Source organism: Acanthaster planci, linkage group LG01, assembly GCF_054643075.1.
Source record: "Acanthaster planci isolate LZ-2023a linkage group LG01, COTS_SCS, whole genome shotgun sequence".
NCBI lineage: Eukaryota > Metazoa > Echinodermata > Asteroidea > Valvatida > Acanthasteridae > Acanthaster > Acanthaster planci.
This window is the reverse complement of record NC_141777.1, coordinates 26,616,378-26,630,377: the sequence shown is the minus strand read 5'-3', so window position 1 is coordinate 26,630,377 and position 14,000 is coordinate 26,616,378. Positions and strand designations below refer to the sequence as shown.

The following is a 14,000-nucleotide window of genomic DNA, read 5'->3' as shown; positions in this document are numbered from 1 at the left end:
TTTAAAATAAAATTTTTTAATGTTTAATATATTTATAATTGAAGACATTTTATAATTTTGGTTTTTTTACCAAAATATTTTATTAAAATTTCATATTTTCATAATTTTACTCTACTATACAAAGCGCCCTCAAGAGTTTGCCCTTAAAATCAATTTGCTGTTCGCAGGTCGTTCGTGTCGCACAGCTCGTACATGTTAATAGTTATCATAATCGAACACCTCTCTTAACGTAACAGCAGTTATAATGGCGTCCTCAACAGCTAAACACAAAGTTCCCAAGGTGGCGAAGGTAATAAAAATTTGTAATATATCTTAATTTGTAGGTTGATTTCTTTCTTGAGCAAATTCAGGCCAACTTGAGTTTCATCTAAAGCGTTTGCATGGCAAACATGATTAAGTCCTCTATTTCCGACACCTTTAATTTGTAGGCCCTAGCCGATCTTTGTTTTTTTACCGTGGGAAGATTTATCAGGGTTACTTCCATAAGCCTTTTTCATGTTTCATGTGCGCGTACTCAGAAGATTTAATAAATTGGAACAAATTCATGACAACAATGTTGCATAGGGTTGGTGAATGGATGCTCACGATCGTTATTGTAGCTGACAATTTGTTGCTCTAGCTCTAGAGGGAAACACTTACTTCCACGGGGGCACTTAATTCAACATAGAGATGGAACAGAAAATTGGCTTATTGCCATTGGTCGGTTGCACTGGCACATGCCAATAGCCCTTTTTTAAAAAATAGTTTAAGGAAGTGTGGTTTTCGAGTGACTAAGACCATGAGAATTAAGTTTTTTCAAATCCCAAATCATAAAGCAGCAGTGAAAGGGTGTAAAACGCACATGGGGCTAGGTATCTACGCATACCTACCTACGATACAAACGATTAAATTCTACATGCACATTATGCACTTCTCTGGGTATGCACCACGCATGGCCACTATGCGCACCATCTTGCTAAAAATAATTAATGAATAATGAAAAAAGCCTCATGCTTTTCCCAAATGTTCCAGACGCAAATCTGAAACTTTCATTCACATGGCCTAACATTAGTTTTTCCGTAGCAGAGCTTTTACTGTTGAGCCTAGGCCTAGTTATCTTAGTAAGTCAACATGTTTAGGACTAATTATTAGTAGGGAAAGAGTTCTTTATACAGACAAACACCAATTTTTCTCGTAAGATATTATAGCAGCCATCAGAAAGTGATAACATGTCCTAAAAAGTGAAATTTAGCTAAGAAAAGACCAAAGATCGTACAGCGCCGAAGGTGCAAGATGGATAACTCTGCCCAAAAGGTGTAATTATCATGGGCCCCATTTGAGCAAGCGATATGCCTGCGCAGTTTACAGTAATGCTTGGGCGCAGGCTCACCAGGTGCACATGCCTGCCACGGCGCCTGCACCTGTGCATTAATGTGCATTGCGCATGCGTATCGCTTGCTCAAATGGCGCCCATGCGATTACAACGTTTTATGTGTGTTCACGGTGAAGTTTGCCATCTTGCGCCGCTTCGTGGTGCTATATGATCTTTGGAAAAAACCAAAGCGTTTACTTAGAAAACATTTAAGTTTTGTCAGACAAAACTCATAGGTTTGTACACAGGGGCATTGAGTGTTGTCCGTAGATGGAACTCTTTCTATCATTACTACATGTATGAGAAGGTGCAAAAAATGTACAGAAATATCCGAAATAGTGGAATCGTTTTGTGAGGGTTTTGGTTGATCTGCGTTGATCGCTTGATTGTTGCACAGTCTGTCAGAATTTCCAATAATACTACATCAGCCAGTCACATTTTCTCTCTTACTTGTGGTTGTGGATTATTGATTAAAAGAGGGAAGTAAAGTTAGAAATTTCATACTAGAGTGACTGATAGTGTGATGCGGTCACATGATCATACTGATTGACTGATTGCATCCAACATAATTGTTTTGGAGTCTTGCTACTTTTGTCCTTATCCAGGTCAAGAACCGCATGCCAGCAGAGGTTCAGATCACAGCAGAGCAGATTTTACGAGAGGCCAAGGAGAGGGAACTAGAACTGGTCCCTCCGGTAAGTTAAGATACTTGAAAGACCTGAAGATAACATTAAAATCCATCGCAAACAGAATGCAGCTCTGTGGTCCATACTAGAGACGCTGTGCTGATTTCTAATGCTGGGAACATGTGAAGGCTCAGGTGGATGTGTCTTGCATGACATAATGGTTGCCTTTACCCATTTTCCTTGGTGAAGATTTTGAGTTTATTTATGGAACTTCTAAAAGTTTTGTTAGTCTTAACTTGGGGTTTAAAATAAAGGAAATTATTACTTTTTGCCAAGAAGACTGATAGTAGTGCTTTGTTGGTTTGATATGAAATTGTTATAGGCTTTTACCTTAATCAGAAATACTGAGACTTCCTTTTGTTCGTCCCTTCCCTCAACGCCCTCCTCCAAAATACACAAAGCCCCCAAAGCAAAAGATCACTGACCCAGAGGAACTGCAAGAGTACCGACTGAGGAAGAGGAAAGAGTTTGAGGACAACATCCGCAAGAATCGCTCCAGCATCACCAACTGGATCAAGTATGCAGGCTGGGAGGAAAGTCAGCAAGAGATTGACAGGTGGGAAAGGAAAGAAAAAAGTCTGGCCGAGTCACTTTACTCATATTTATTGATCAATTAAAGTTTGTACAGTTTCCTGAAAGAAATTGACAGTTGGACTGTGATGGAGTTCAACACAAATTCCTGTAAGTCCATTGCAAGTCATCCAGTCTGAAGCCAAGGTTCGGGCCATTCAAGTGAAACCGTGAAAAAAAGCATTCCCTTGTCATTGTTCATTGTGGTACCTTTGACTGGACTTGGAAAGAAATTGTGATGGTAAGGAAAGTGATGGTAGGAAAATGTCACCCCAACATTTACCTGTTATCATGCTGCCGTTAAGAAGGCAGGAAATGAATGTTGAAATGTTTTACTCAGAAGCAATCCTGTCATAGATGGAGTGATACCCTCAGTTACTGTCTATGTGAAATAATACTGACCGTAAGCCTCCCAAGTCTTCCAAAATCCACCAGGAGATTTTGAAGGATTTTGGAAGATTAATGAAGACTCCACCTAGCCCCCAGGGGGCTCAATGCCCCTTGGAAGTTGAAGTACAAAGAATGAATGGGTTTTTTTTTCAGTGAAAATATTTATTTGCTGTGACTTAAAGACACATTTTTTTCATCACTTTTCTCTTGCTGAAATCTGTTACAACAGTTCACAGTTATATCTGATTCACTCCAAACACCTACACTCACTCGTGACCTTTTCCTTTGTTTTTTCTCAGGGCACGGTCAGTGTATGAGAGGGCATTGGACGTTGACCACAGAAACATAACGCTGTGGCTCAAGTATGCTGAAATGGAAATGAAGTAAGTTGCATTATTCCAACCGTCGATTTAAACATGGTACCACTGTAGTAATGGCTTCTAATGCAGGCCACTTGATTAGCATACCAGCCCACAGTGTCCGTTATTATTTAGGCCAACACTTGATGGCTCAGGCTCACCGTGTCACAGCTCACTCCCTTCCCCTATCCTCCAACCCCACTCATACCCCCATCCAACTCCACCCCAACACCTTCAGGCACAAGCAGATCAACCACGCCCGCAACATCTGGGACCGGGCGGTCACCATCCTGCCCCGGGCCAAGCAGTTCTGGTATAAGTACACCTACATGGAGGAGATGCTAGGCAACGTGGCTGGTGCCCGGCAAGTCTTTGAGCGCTGGATGCAGTGGGAACCCGAAGAGCAGGCGTGGCTGTCTTACATCAAGATGGAGCTGAGGTACAAGGAAGTAGAAAGGGCCCGCAACATCTACGAGAGATATATCCTTTGGAATAGCATTACAAAATTCTCCTCGCCCCTGTGAGGTGCTTTTTTTAATTGACCGATTCAAACTCAAAAAGGTACTCCAAAAATGTCTTAAATGGAAATTTGTGTCAAATGTTTATGCACTATCTTTGTCCCTAGGGTAAATTATGGAGGACAAATGCTAGAAACTACACTGTACTGAAGAGACAATTTGAGACAATTAGGGCCAATCAAGTTTTCGAAGAAAAGTCCCGCTTTGCTCGATTTCCTTGACTGTCCTCACTTGTCATCTGTCATCCTGAGATTAAGAACTGGACCCGCTATGCCAGCTTTGAGGAACACAACAACTATGTCTCCAGCGCTCGCAAGGTGTACGAGCGAGCGGTGGAGTTCTTTGGAGAGGAGCACATGGAGGAGAAGCTCTACGTGGCATTCGCAAAATTTGAGGAAAGACAGAAAGAGGTTGGGTTCTTTTTTATAAAGTTTGTCCATCTTATGTTCTAGAGCTAAGACAAAGATGTCAGCTGCTGATATAAGTATGCAGATCCTTCAATGTTGTTTCTGGTGTTTACTTCAGTCAACAAGGAATGCTGTAAAGGCCTGCCTGTGTATATTCCCATGGGGCAAAAGCATGGGGCTACCTGGGTAATTCCCAGTGTGACTTTTTTTCTGTCCCTGTTACATCTGACCTTTGTTATTTGACATGGAAATATCACCGGAATTGGTTTCAACCTGTTAGTATTTGTTTGGTAGGTAATTTGCATTAATTCCTCTCTCTTTGAAATTAAAAAACGTTTTCTGAAATTACAAAATCATATGTCAGATGTGACAGGGACTCGAACAAAAATGGACCCCTAATTTCTTAAATTACTAACCTCCAAGATGGCTGCCCCTCTTAAGGGGTACAGTATGACCCCCATGTGCAGGATTGTGTTTTCAGTTCACAAGTTGCCATTTTCTAGCATACAAGCTTGATCCACCTTTTCAATAGTAGATGGTTTTCACTGGATACCTACTTGAGTGTAACCTATTCAAAGTTTCAAAAAAAAAAAAGGAAGCGCATTTAACAGCTGCTGGTTGCCATGACATTCACGAACTAATCCAGCAACCACAGTTAAGAGATATTACTGAGATGGAGCTCTGCTCGTGTGAGAATGTACACATGCCTCAAGTTTAGGAATGTGTGATGTAAATTGTGGTCCTCCATTTTGTCTGAAGAGTTGAGAATTATCCATATGTTGCTGGGGAGCCCGGTTTCAGGCACATAGGCTTTATACACAAAACCGGGGAGCCCGAAACCGGACAAAAGGGCTGGGCCTTGTAATAGAAGACTGTACTCGGAATAAAAGACTGACCTGCTGGGAATTGCCAACATTTTTTCAGTTGTCAACAGTGGAGGAAATCTGTCATTATTTTGAGAGATTATACCACTGTTTGTGGCATTCAGCACGAGCGGATTACCACCGGGGGACAAAAGCACTCCAGCGATGAGCGATGCGATACTGCTGCATGCTAATCTGGCCCCTATTGAAAAGATGCCAGTAGCGCACTGGGCCAGTATTGGGAACAAAAGAAAGTTACATAACACCGCACAATCTGGGCTCTTTTTACAAGGTGGCAGGCCTTGCTGAAATACTCAGGCGTCAATAGATCTTGTCTGTTAGATTAGAGTAGCCACCAGACAGTCAATCATGTGGGTGTAAACGTCCAGTAAATTAACGTAAGAATTCGTTGAAGAATTTTGAAACCGGAAAATCTTGAAAATCTCCCGGTTTTACATCATGCAACTTCAAATTCCACCCGGCAGCAAGTGGATAATTATAGTCAGACATTCTTGCTTCAGTAATTCTTGCTAAATATGGCATCTTTGCAGTTAGCAAAGTTGGCCGTCCTGAAGAGTATTCAAGTATGAAAATGCGCACATGCCACTGATAGCTTGGTTGATTATTGATTCCGATTATTCAAGTTATTATCGTTGAAATTTGACTTGCAGTGCTCGTTCAAACTAAATAGCCAAAGGTCTTCCAACTGTAATAATTGATTCAGTTTTAGCTTGACTAATAATGAATAGTTTTCTCTGGTGCAGCATGAGAGGGCCAGGGTTATCTACAAGTATGCTTTGGACAAGATTCCCAAACAGCATGCCGAGGAGCTCTTCAAATCCTACACTATTCACGAGAAGAAGTATGGAGATAGGGCTGGCATTGAAGACGTTATTGTCAGCAAGAGACGCTTTCAGTATGAAGAGGTTAGAGGCATCTTCTGCAAACTTAGGCATGGCAATAGAATGTTCTATGCATTCACTGTTAACATAAATCCTGTTGGATGCCGCATAACTCATGATAACTATACACTACGTTTGTCGAGATCCCACAGAATGAATCTTAAAGACACTGTTGACTTGATTGGTTTAAAAATGTATAAATTTTTCAAAATGTCACTTGATTTAGCATACATTGACAATTTGTGGGATTTTCACTGTACAGGATTTGTTCAAAAGCCTGTCATGCAATAGCGGCTCTGGTGAAGTGTAACTCAGTTGGTTGGATCGGGTCCCATACGTGGTTTGCTGCACTCACGGTGAAAATATATGCACCCTGTGACCCCTCGCTGCTTACTTAATGGCAAGGAACTTGGTATTACTATGCACCACATGAGGTTGTTTGCTGGCAGCAAAGCTGCATTGTAGCTTCAGAACACAGCAATATTATAGCATGTCAATGCCATTATTTACCACCACTGTGACAGACTGTGGTGTCAGATGGTGCAGTTGTGAAAAACGACAGTGTTATTAAAAAGGACTGTTCAAGGGTAAAAATTGCTTCATTTGGCTGATGAGGCTTTTTTAACCCCAACCTTCCCCAACCACACAGCATTAAACAGTAGCAAAGTGTTTAATTCTGTGGGGATAGGTCTGGTAAGCCCATAACAGCTGGCTTTTGCATTGGGTTTGGCATACCTCAGAAAAACAAAGTCCAACAGCCTCTGTGCACAAACTCCCATATGGGTGTTTAACTTTGTGTGAATGGGGAAGGTTAGGGCCAGCAACCCTTGGGGGGTTAGGGTTAATGATTGGCTATTGCTTCAATTCGCCACTTTTTTGAACTTGCTTGATCAGTTCAAAGGTCTCAACTGTATGTCAGTGTAATAAAGTCACTTGCCTTGGCTGAGAGTACTGAATGTTAACCACTATTTCAGATTGCAGATTTCAAAGTTCTCAATGGCAGCTTGTTATTTCACAATGCTGCCACTTGTCGTGTCCATTTTACGAAAACTCTTCACCCCACTTTGCCATCTGCAGGAGGTCAAGGCGAACCCCAGCAACTACGATGCCTGGTTTGACTACTTGCGGCTGCTGGAGACAGACGGAAACGAGGACACGGTGCGGGAGATCTATGAAAGGGCCATTGCCAACGTTCCCCCTGCCCAGGAGAAGCGTCTGTGGAGGCGTTATGTCTATCTGTGGATCAACTATGCCCTGTATGAGGAACTGAACATGAGGGTAGGTACCAAGGACAACAACGCTATTCACCTCTTAAATTCTATTTTTAGTCAGGGGTCATTCCGAAAGCAATTGTACCAGTTGACAAATAAGAGAGCCCTGGATTGTTCTCACATTTCCCCCCCCCCTCTATTTCTCTGCCTCTGTAAATAATAAACTTAAATACAGTGTTGGTATCAGGTTTCAGGTTCTGGGTCCAAATTTATGACTCTGCTAAGCATAAAATGTTGTGCTTATGATAAGCGTTCTGTGCGTACGGCGCTAGCAAGTACAGAATCTTTAGTTTAGGGGTTTCTCTGCTGATCTTTAATATATGCTAACCATTAGTTAGAGCAGAATTATTTGCTTAGGTTATTGAAGACCTCTTGCTCATTGTATGCAATGCCATGAAATAGGGTCTCAATCAAATCATTGCCCTCTTTATTACGGTCTTGTCATGATAATTGTCTTTTATCTGTTAACGTTTTTTCTTGAGGGAAAGATACAGAGACATGTACCCCAAATTATCTTCCTTGAGTCGCAGTGTTTGTCTCTGTTGTTAAGCCTCCCACTTCTGAGAAGATTTATCAGAGTCATTTCACTCTTGACCTTGTAGGATATGGAGAGGACCAGGCAGGTGTACAAGGCGTGCCTGGACATGATGCCCCACAAGAAGTTCACATTTGCCAAGGTTTGGTTGATGTTTGCCCACTTTGAGATCCGACAGAAGAACCTCAGCCTGGCAAGGAAGATCTTGGTGCGTGGCCAGACAGCATGTTACCACATTAACTTATTTTGGGGTTCTGATCAAAGCAAAGAAGAGAATGCAGATAAAGGAACCCCATTACTGGTTTGGGAGTGTTTGGGAGTTTCTCTCAAATCATGTTCTAGCTCTGGGTTTTGCTCTGAAATGGTTAAAAAGCCTACGAATAAAACACCCCCAACAGACTGGTCTTTAGCCGAAGTCTCCCCCCCCCGTCAGGGCCTGAACTCATAACGTCAGAGCTCAGAGATATCATGGACGACAGAACAAAGTATTGCAAAATCAACATGTTTATTGGAAACAGCCTGTCATGTTTGAACATACAAACATGTTCTCATGTAAACATGTTGAAAATACCAGAGGGAACAAAGGATATTTCCCGTTCTCCGTGTCTTTCCTTTGTTCAAATCTGCCCTCTGTGGTTCGTTGCTGTGCTTAGTCTATGGGAGGGTAGAATATTAGAGGAACAGAAGGAAATGCAATGCCTTGTCCTCTGTGGTATTGTAAAGCACAATGCGTGTTCCCAAATGGTTGACATTGTGAGCCAAGATCAATAACCTGAGTCTACAAAGACATTTTGACAGCATTTTGTAAGGCTCGATGGCAACTTTTGTCTCATCGACAACTAGAAATTGTTTCTGTGGATTTTTGGTTTATCGTATGCAGGGTACAGCTATCGGCAAGTGTCCCAAGGACAAGCTGTTTAAGGGCTACATTGAGCTTGAGCTGCAGCTGAGGGAGTTTGATCGCTGTCGCATCCTGTACCAGAAATTCCTGGAGTTCAACCCCGAAAACTGTACCACCTGGATGAAGGTATTAACCGCTTTTATGCATCAGGATGCGTAAACACGATCTGGCACAGGTGATAGGTCAAAACATTAACTCAACTCACCTCCTGGTGTTAACTCACTGTTTCAACTCACTCACTCAGTGTTTTTGTACACACACAGAGTCTTTTATAAGACTTCTTGTAGAAGTCTGTGGAGAGGGATCATGTGTTGACCTTGAACTTGGCTGCTGTGCACAGCCTTCTGTAGCAAATATCGCTCCATGGGCCCCTCCAGAAGTGTTGAAAAATATACTTTGTGTGTGTGTGCCCATAGACTTTTGAAAGATTTTGATTGTGTCAATCATAAAATTGATTAATTTGTATACAGTGATTTTTTTTCTTTCTGCTAACAGTTCTCGGAACTGGAGAGTATTCTGGGTGATATCGATAGGGCGAGGGCGATTTTCGACTTGGCCATTAACCAACCCAAGCTGGACATGCCAGAGGTGCTGTGGAAGGCCTACATTGACTTTGAAATTGAACAGGAAGAGTACGAAAGGACAAGGGCACTCTACAGGTGTCTCCTACAGAGGACGCAGCATGTCAAGGTTAATGTCAGATTCAGAGGACCCTGGTGATGGACATGATATCAAACCACAGCTTCATCAGCGAGCAGGAATCATCACTTTGCTTGTTATTCTAAGACAATTAGATGCTAATTTCGAAAGAAAATGATTCGTAAAATTTGTAAAGTTAGTAGTATTCCTCCAACAACTAGGTAGGGCAGAGGTTAATGACAAAAGAATTCCTGTTTTTTGCAGACCCAGTGCATTTTTTTTTTTGACTCTTGGCATCACAAAACCTCAGGTATTCAAAGACAGGGCAAATGTTTGGAAACAAACGGAGTTAACCAATAGTTTCTGGTAAGAACTGATCACACCTTCCAAGTTGGCAGAGTAGCAAGGGAATTTATGATCTATCTGCCCAAGGGAATTCCACTCAGCATATTACTGAACAGAGATAGGTAGTTTTCAGCTGTTTTGAAAGTCACTGGATAAATGAACACGGAGAGCAATTAATTTTTAAGCCATCGTTGAACCCGACCAGAACCGTGTCCATCATGATGACCTTTAGCCTCTGTTATTGTCAGGTGTGGATCAGCTTTGCCAAGTTTGAGCTGTCCGTGGGTGCCGAGGGGTGCGTGGAGCGAGCCAGACGCATCTACAGGGATGCCAGCAAGGCACTCAGAGACTCCGAGGAAAAGGAGGAACGCTTGATGTTGCTTGAGTCCTGGAAGGACTTTGAGGTGAGGCTACAGAAAAATAAGTTTGTTTCATGGACGCTTTTCATGTGTTTGTTGATACTTGTCGCTCTGATCCAGCCTCTAATTTGTTTATTTTTTTGGCAATTCATATTGAGTCTGTTACTGGCTGAAGGATTTCGTTTTCATAGGAATGTGTACGTTGTGAAAAGGGCTCATATTTATAAGCTCTCCTCTTTTTTGGTCAGATGTTGCTTTCAAAATATGATTGCATGCATTTCCTCCCATTATGCTTTCAGAAAATGTGCACTGCTTTTGCTTCAGAAGGTAGAGCAAGTCTTTTCGAGAGATATCAGCATCGCTTTATATCAGGATGGACTTATGTATTCATTTGACAGTAACAGGCTTGCAAGACGGTCCGGACAACTTCAGTCATTAAACTTTTCCTCGGATCAGCTGATTCTATAATTTTCACTTAAATACCCTGGCACTTTTGATAATTATCACTACCATTTCATAATTTCATTTTGTGTGATCTACACGCTTATTGTTCGTTTGTATTCCACTTTAACTCTTATGGGTGTGTACAAAGCCTCTTAACACAATTCATATGGGCTGAGATGAATGTGTGATAAATTGCCTTGCCTGAGGACTCAAGCACCCCAGCCTTCAGGCAGGATCGGCATCCAGGGCCCCATTTCATCTAGCTGCTTAGCACAGGAAACATCTACTTGATAAGGACAGCTCATTAGCCAAACTTTCAAATTACTCTTCCAGTGACTCAGCTGCAGCTTGCAATTACACACAACTCTATTGAAAATGGCAGCAGCCACAGCCATAGACTCATGTGTAGTGTCAAGCCGTAGCCAAGCAATTTAGACACAGCCTTGCACCGTTATGTACATTGCCTGTGGCTGGTTCTCAACAGCCTTGTATTGTACATTGTACATTGTACATTGCCTGTGGCTGGTTCTCAACAGCCTTGCATTGTGCATTGTACATTGTACATGTACATTGCCTGTGGCTGGTTCTCAACAGCCTTGTATTGTACATGTACATTGCTTGTGGCTGGTTCTCAACAGCCTTGCATCGTACATTGTACATGTACATTGCCCGTGGCTGGTTCTCAGCTGCCTTGTAAGCTTGTAACATTCCTAATCAGATCTTTGAAATTGAGACAGATCTTTAAGATACACTCTATGCTGGAGGATATGCCAACGCATTCTGGCTGTCTGTAAACATACATGTAGGTATGGCTGGCATCTTTTGTCAGGTGAATCTCGACTCATCTCCGGCTCATGTCTAAACATGTTAATCCCCCATTTGTATTGTACACAAAATCAGAGATATCTTGGAAGGTACACAATTTGTCCAACTTGAATTTAGCCACTTTGTTTGACCTGTGATTGCTTTCCTCAGTGTTGAAAAATGTGAGGTTGCGATAAGAAACACTGAAGTGTTGTTCAAATGACTCTTGCAAATCTTCATTTGTGGTGTTTGGCCGCATAGCAAAAGTTGGCTGATATAGTTTGCCTTTTTCCAAATGTAAAATTTTCGTCCCGAATATAATACCATCAGCAAGTGGTTAAAGTCTCCCCTATGTAAAGCACATTCTTTCAACATGTTTTTTCCTTTGTATGTAGGGTGAATGTGGAGACGAGGAGAGCCAGGCAGTGGTCAGGAAACAGATGCCCAACAAGGTCAAGAGGAGACGCAAGATTCAGACAGACGACGGGGTGAGAAGTCCAGATTCTAAACATGAGTATCGTTACCCATGTATTTTGAGTGCTGTGTTGCAGAGTGGCTGGTATGGGCACTCACAACAGAAAAACTGACAAGGGAGTACACCATGTGGAAGAGTCATATTGATATTCTTAGTGCTGGAGGGCTGTGATACGCTTAGAGGGGAAAGAGACAGAAGGCTCTTTGCCAGAGTGCAGTGGGGTGCCGCATGTCCTGTCCAGCCATGGACTGAGGTTTGTTAGCCTCTTTACTTTAAATCTGAAGGTTTGCACAACAATACGCAGAAGTTTGTGATGACACAGTGTGACACTCCATCTCTTTCACTAATTTTGTGCATGCTAAATAATTCCAGCTATGGGCTCCATTGATACCAAAGAGATCACACTGTTTTCAGCCCCATAGGTAGCTCACAAATAGACACACAGGGTATCACAGCAAACATCAATTTTTCAACTTCCTCCACATTCACTAGCATTGCATTTCCTATTGTCCCTGTAGTCGGATGCAGGATGGGAGGAATACTATGACTACATCTTCCCCGACGACGAATCCAACCTGCCCAACCTCAAGCTGCTTGCCATGGCCAAGCAGTGGAAGCTCAAGCAGAAGGAACCCAATGATGACAAGGCCCAGGATGAGGAGGGAGACGAGGAGGAAGATCCGGGAGCCCAGGAGGAGAACACCGCTGATGCGCAGAGGGAGGCAGAGCAGTATAACGACGAGGACTATGATGACAGTGACGACAGTAGCAGTAGTAGCAGTAGTGACGAAGAGGAGAGTAAGACTAGGACATCCCAGAGTAAAGGCGCAGGATCCAAAAAGAAGTCGTCTTCCTCCAGTGACTCATCAGACTCTGACGGATAGTCATAATAGCTAATTTTTCCAAAACGGTTTCCTTTCGCATTGGAATTCTTGTGAGGATGTCAAGGAAAAAGGAGATTACATTCTTCAGGAGACAGCCTTCAGGCGGTATTCACAAAATTTGTCATGAAAAAAAGGTTAACCCCCAACATCAGCAAGTCTGATACGAAATTCGGACGAACATGACAGTTTTTGCTATGCACTTGCTTATGCCTGCGTACACTTAGTACTGCAAAAATGCTTATGCAAGATATTGGTCGTGAATAACACCAGTGCAAAAGCAGGTCAAGTAAAATGGTCAATCGAAGCTCTGGTTCCGTGGTGAGTAAAGTCGCAGGTTCATTAATGCCATACATATCTGAGACTTTCATTTGAATGGCTTTGCAATCTAATTCAGATTTATGGCAATTGTACAATCTGTGCAAGATTTAAACAGTGCTCTGAGACAATTAAAGAACAGAACATATTTTTTCGGCCATGCCATTAAAAGCCTCATTTAAGTGCTAGCTCTGTTCTGTAAATATTGACACCTGGACATCGTGGTACACCAAGGAACCCTGGGACCTAAACTGTATAATTTTCTTTCCAGTGTGATCAGATCTCCACAACACAATGCAACACAAGTACCATCAACGGTGCCCAGTCCTGTAAACAGTGTTCCTGTGATGGTTATACATTTGGTTCATTACTTGAACCCTTCTTCCAATCAAAATGGAATGAAAAAGATGGGACTTCCATTTCTGACTGTAAGCAGAGATTTATATCTTTTAAAACATGTGACACACCCTTTGGTTTGTCTATTTTATCCAGTTAAATGCCCCACATTAGATTAAAAACAAGACCAAAGTGCAAGTAATCAAGGTGATACACAAAATGGAGCCAAAAAGTGCAACTGAAACAACATTTATTTGTTTAACTCATTACAAGACATCAAAACCACCTAAAAAGGAAACCAGTTGAGTCTAACAAGACACTTTAATTGCCTTGTGTTGGAACTGTTAGAGATTTAAGCTACGAACTACATTATATTAAGTATTTGTAATATTTGTAATAATATGTAAATATCTTTTAGCTACCAAGACGGAGTATACATGTATGCCACAAACTGGGGAATAATCAAATTTCCGCAGTGGGCACTGAGTCGTACCATTACAAGAATAAAAACATCATAAATACCTTAGACAGTTTTCCTATTCAACAACGCACAACGTGACCGTACACGTGTATCAACGTGATAATGCCCGCTGCAATGTTATAATTCCCGCTGCATAAAAACGCTCTGGCACCTGGATATACGTAT

General features: G+C 42.0%; 1 protein-coding gene across 1 annotated transcript; it reads left to right on the top strand.

The window, feature by feature from the left end:
* The first annotated feature begins 148 nt into the window (after positions 1 to 148).
* On the top strand, positions 149 to 13,880 carry crnkl1 (crooked neck pre-mRNA splicing factor 1). Its single transcript, XM_022227479.2, has 14 exons — positions 149 to 289; positions 1,957 to 2,046; positions 2,439 to 2,593; positions 3,297 to 3,380; positions 3,595 to 3,836; positions 4,106 to 4,284; positions 5,909 to 6,070; positions 7,124 to 7,324; positions 7,920 to 8,060; positions 8,733 to 8,879; positions 9,249 to 9,443; positions 9,986 to 10,141; positions 11,740 to 11,832; positions 12,338 to 13,880. The coding sequence occupies exons 1-14, from the start codon at positions 245 to 247 to the stop codon at positions 12,701 to 12,703; spliced, it is 2,256 nt and encodes a 751-aa protein (XP_022083171.2). The 5' UTR covers positions 149 to 244; the 3' UTR covers positions 12,704 to 13,880.
* Positions 13,881 to 14,000: the final 120 nt, after the last annotated feature.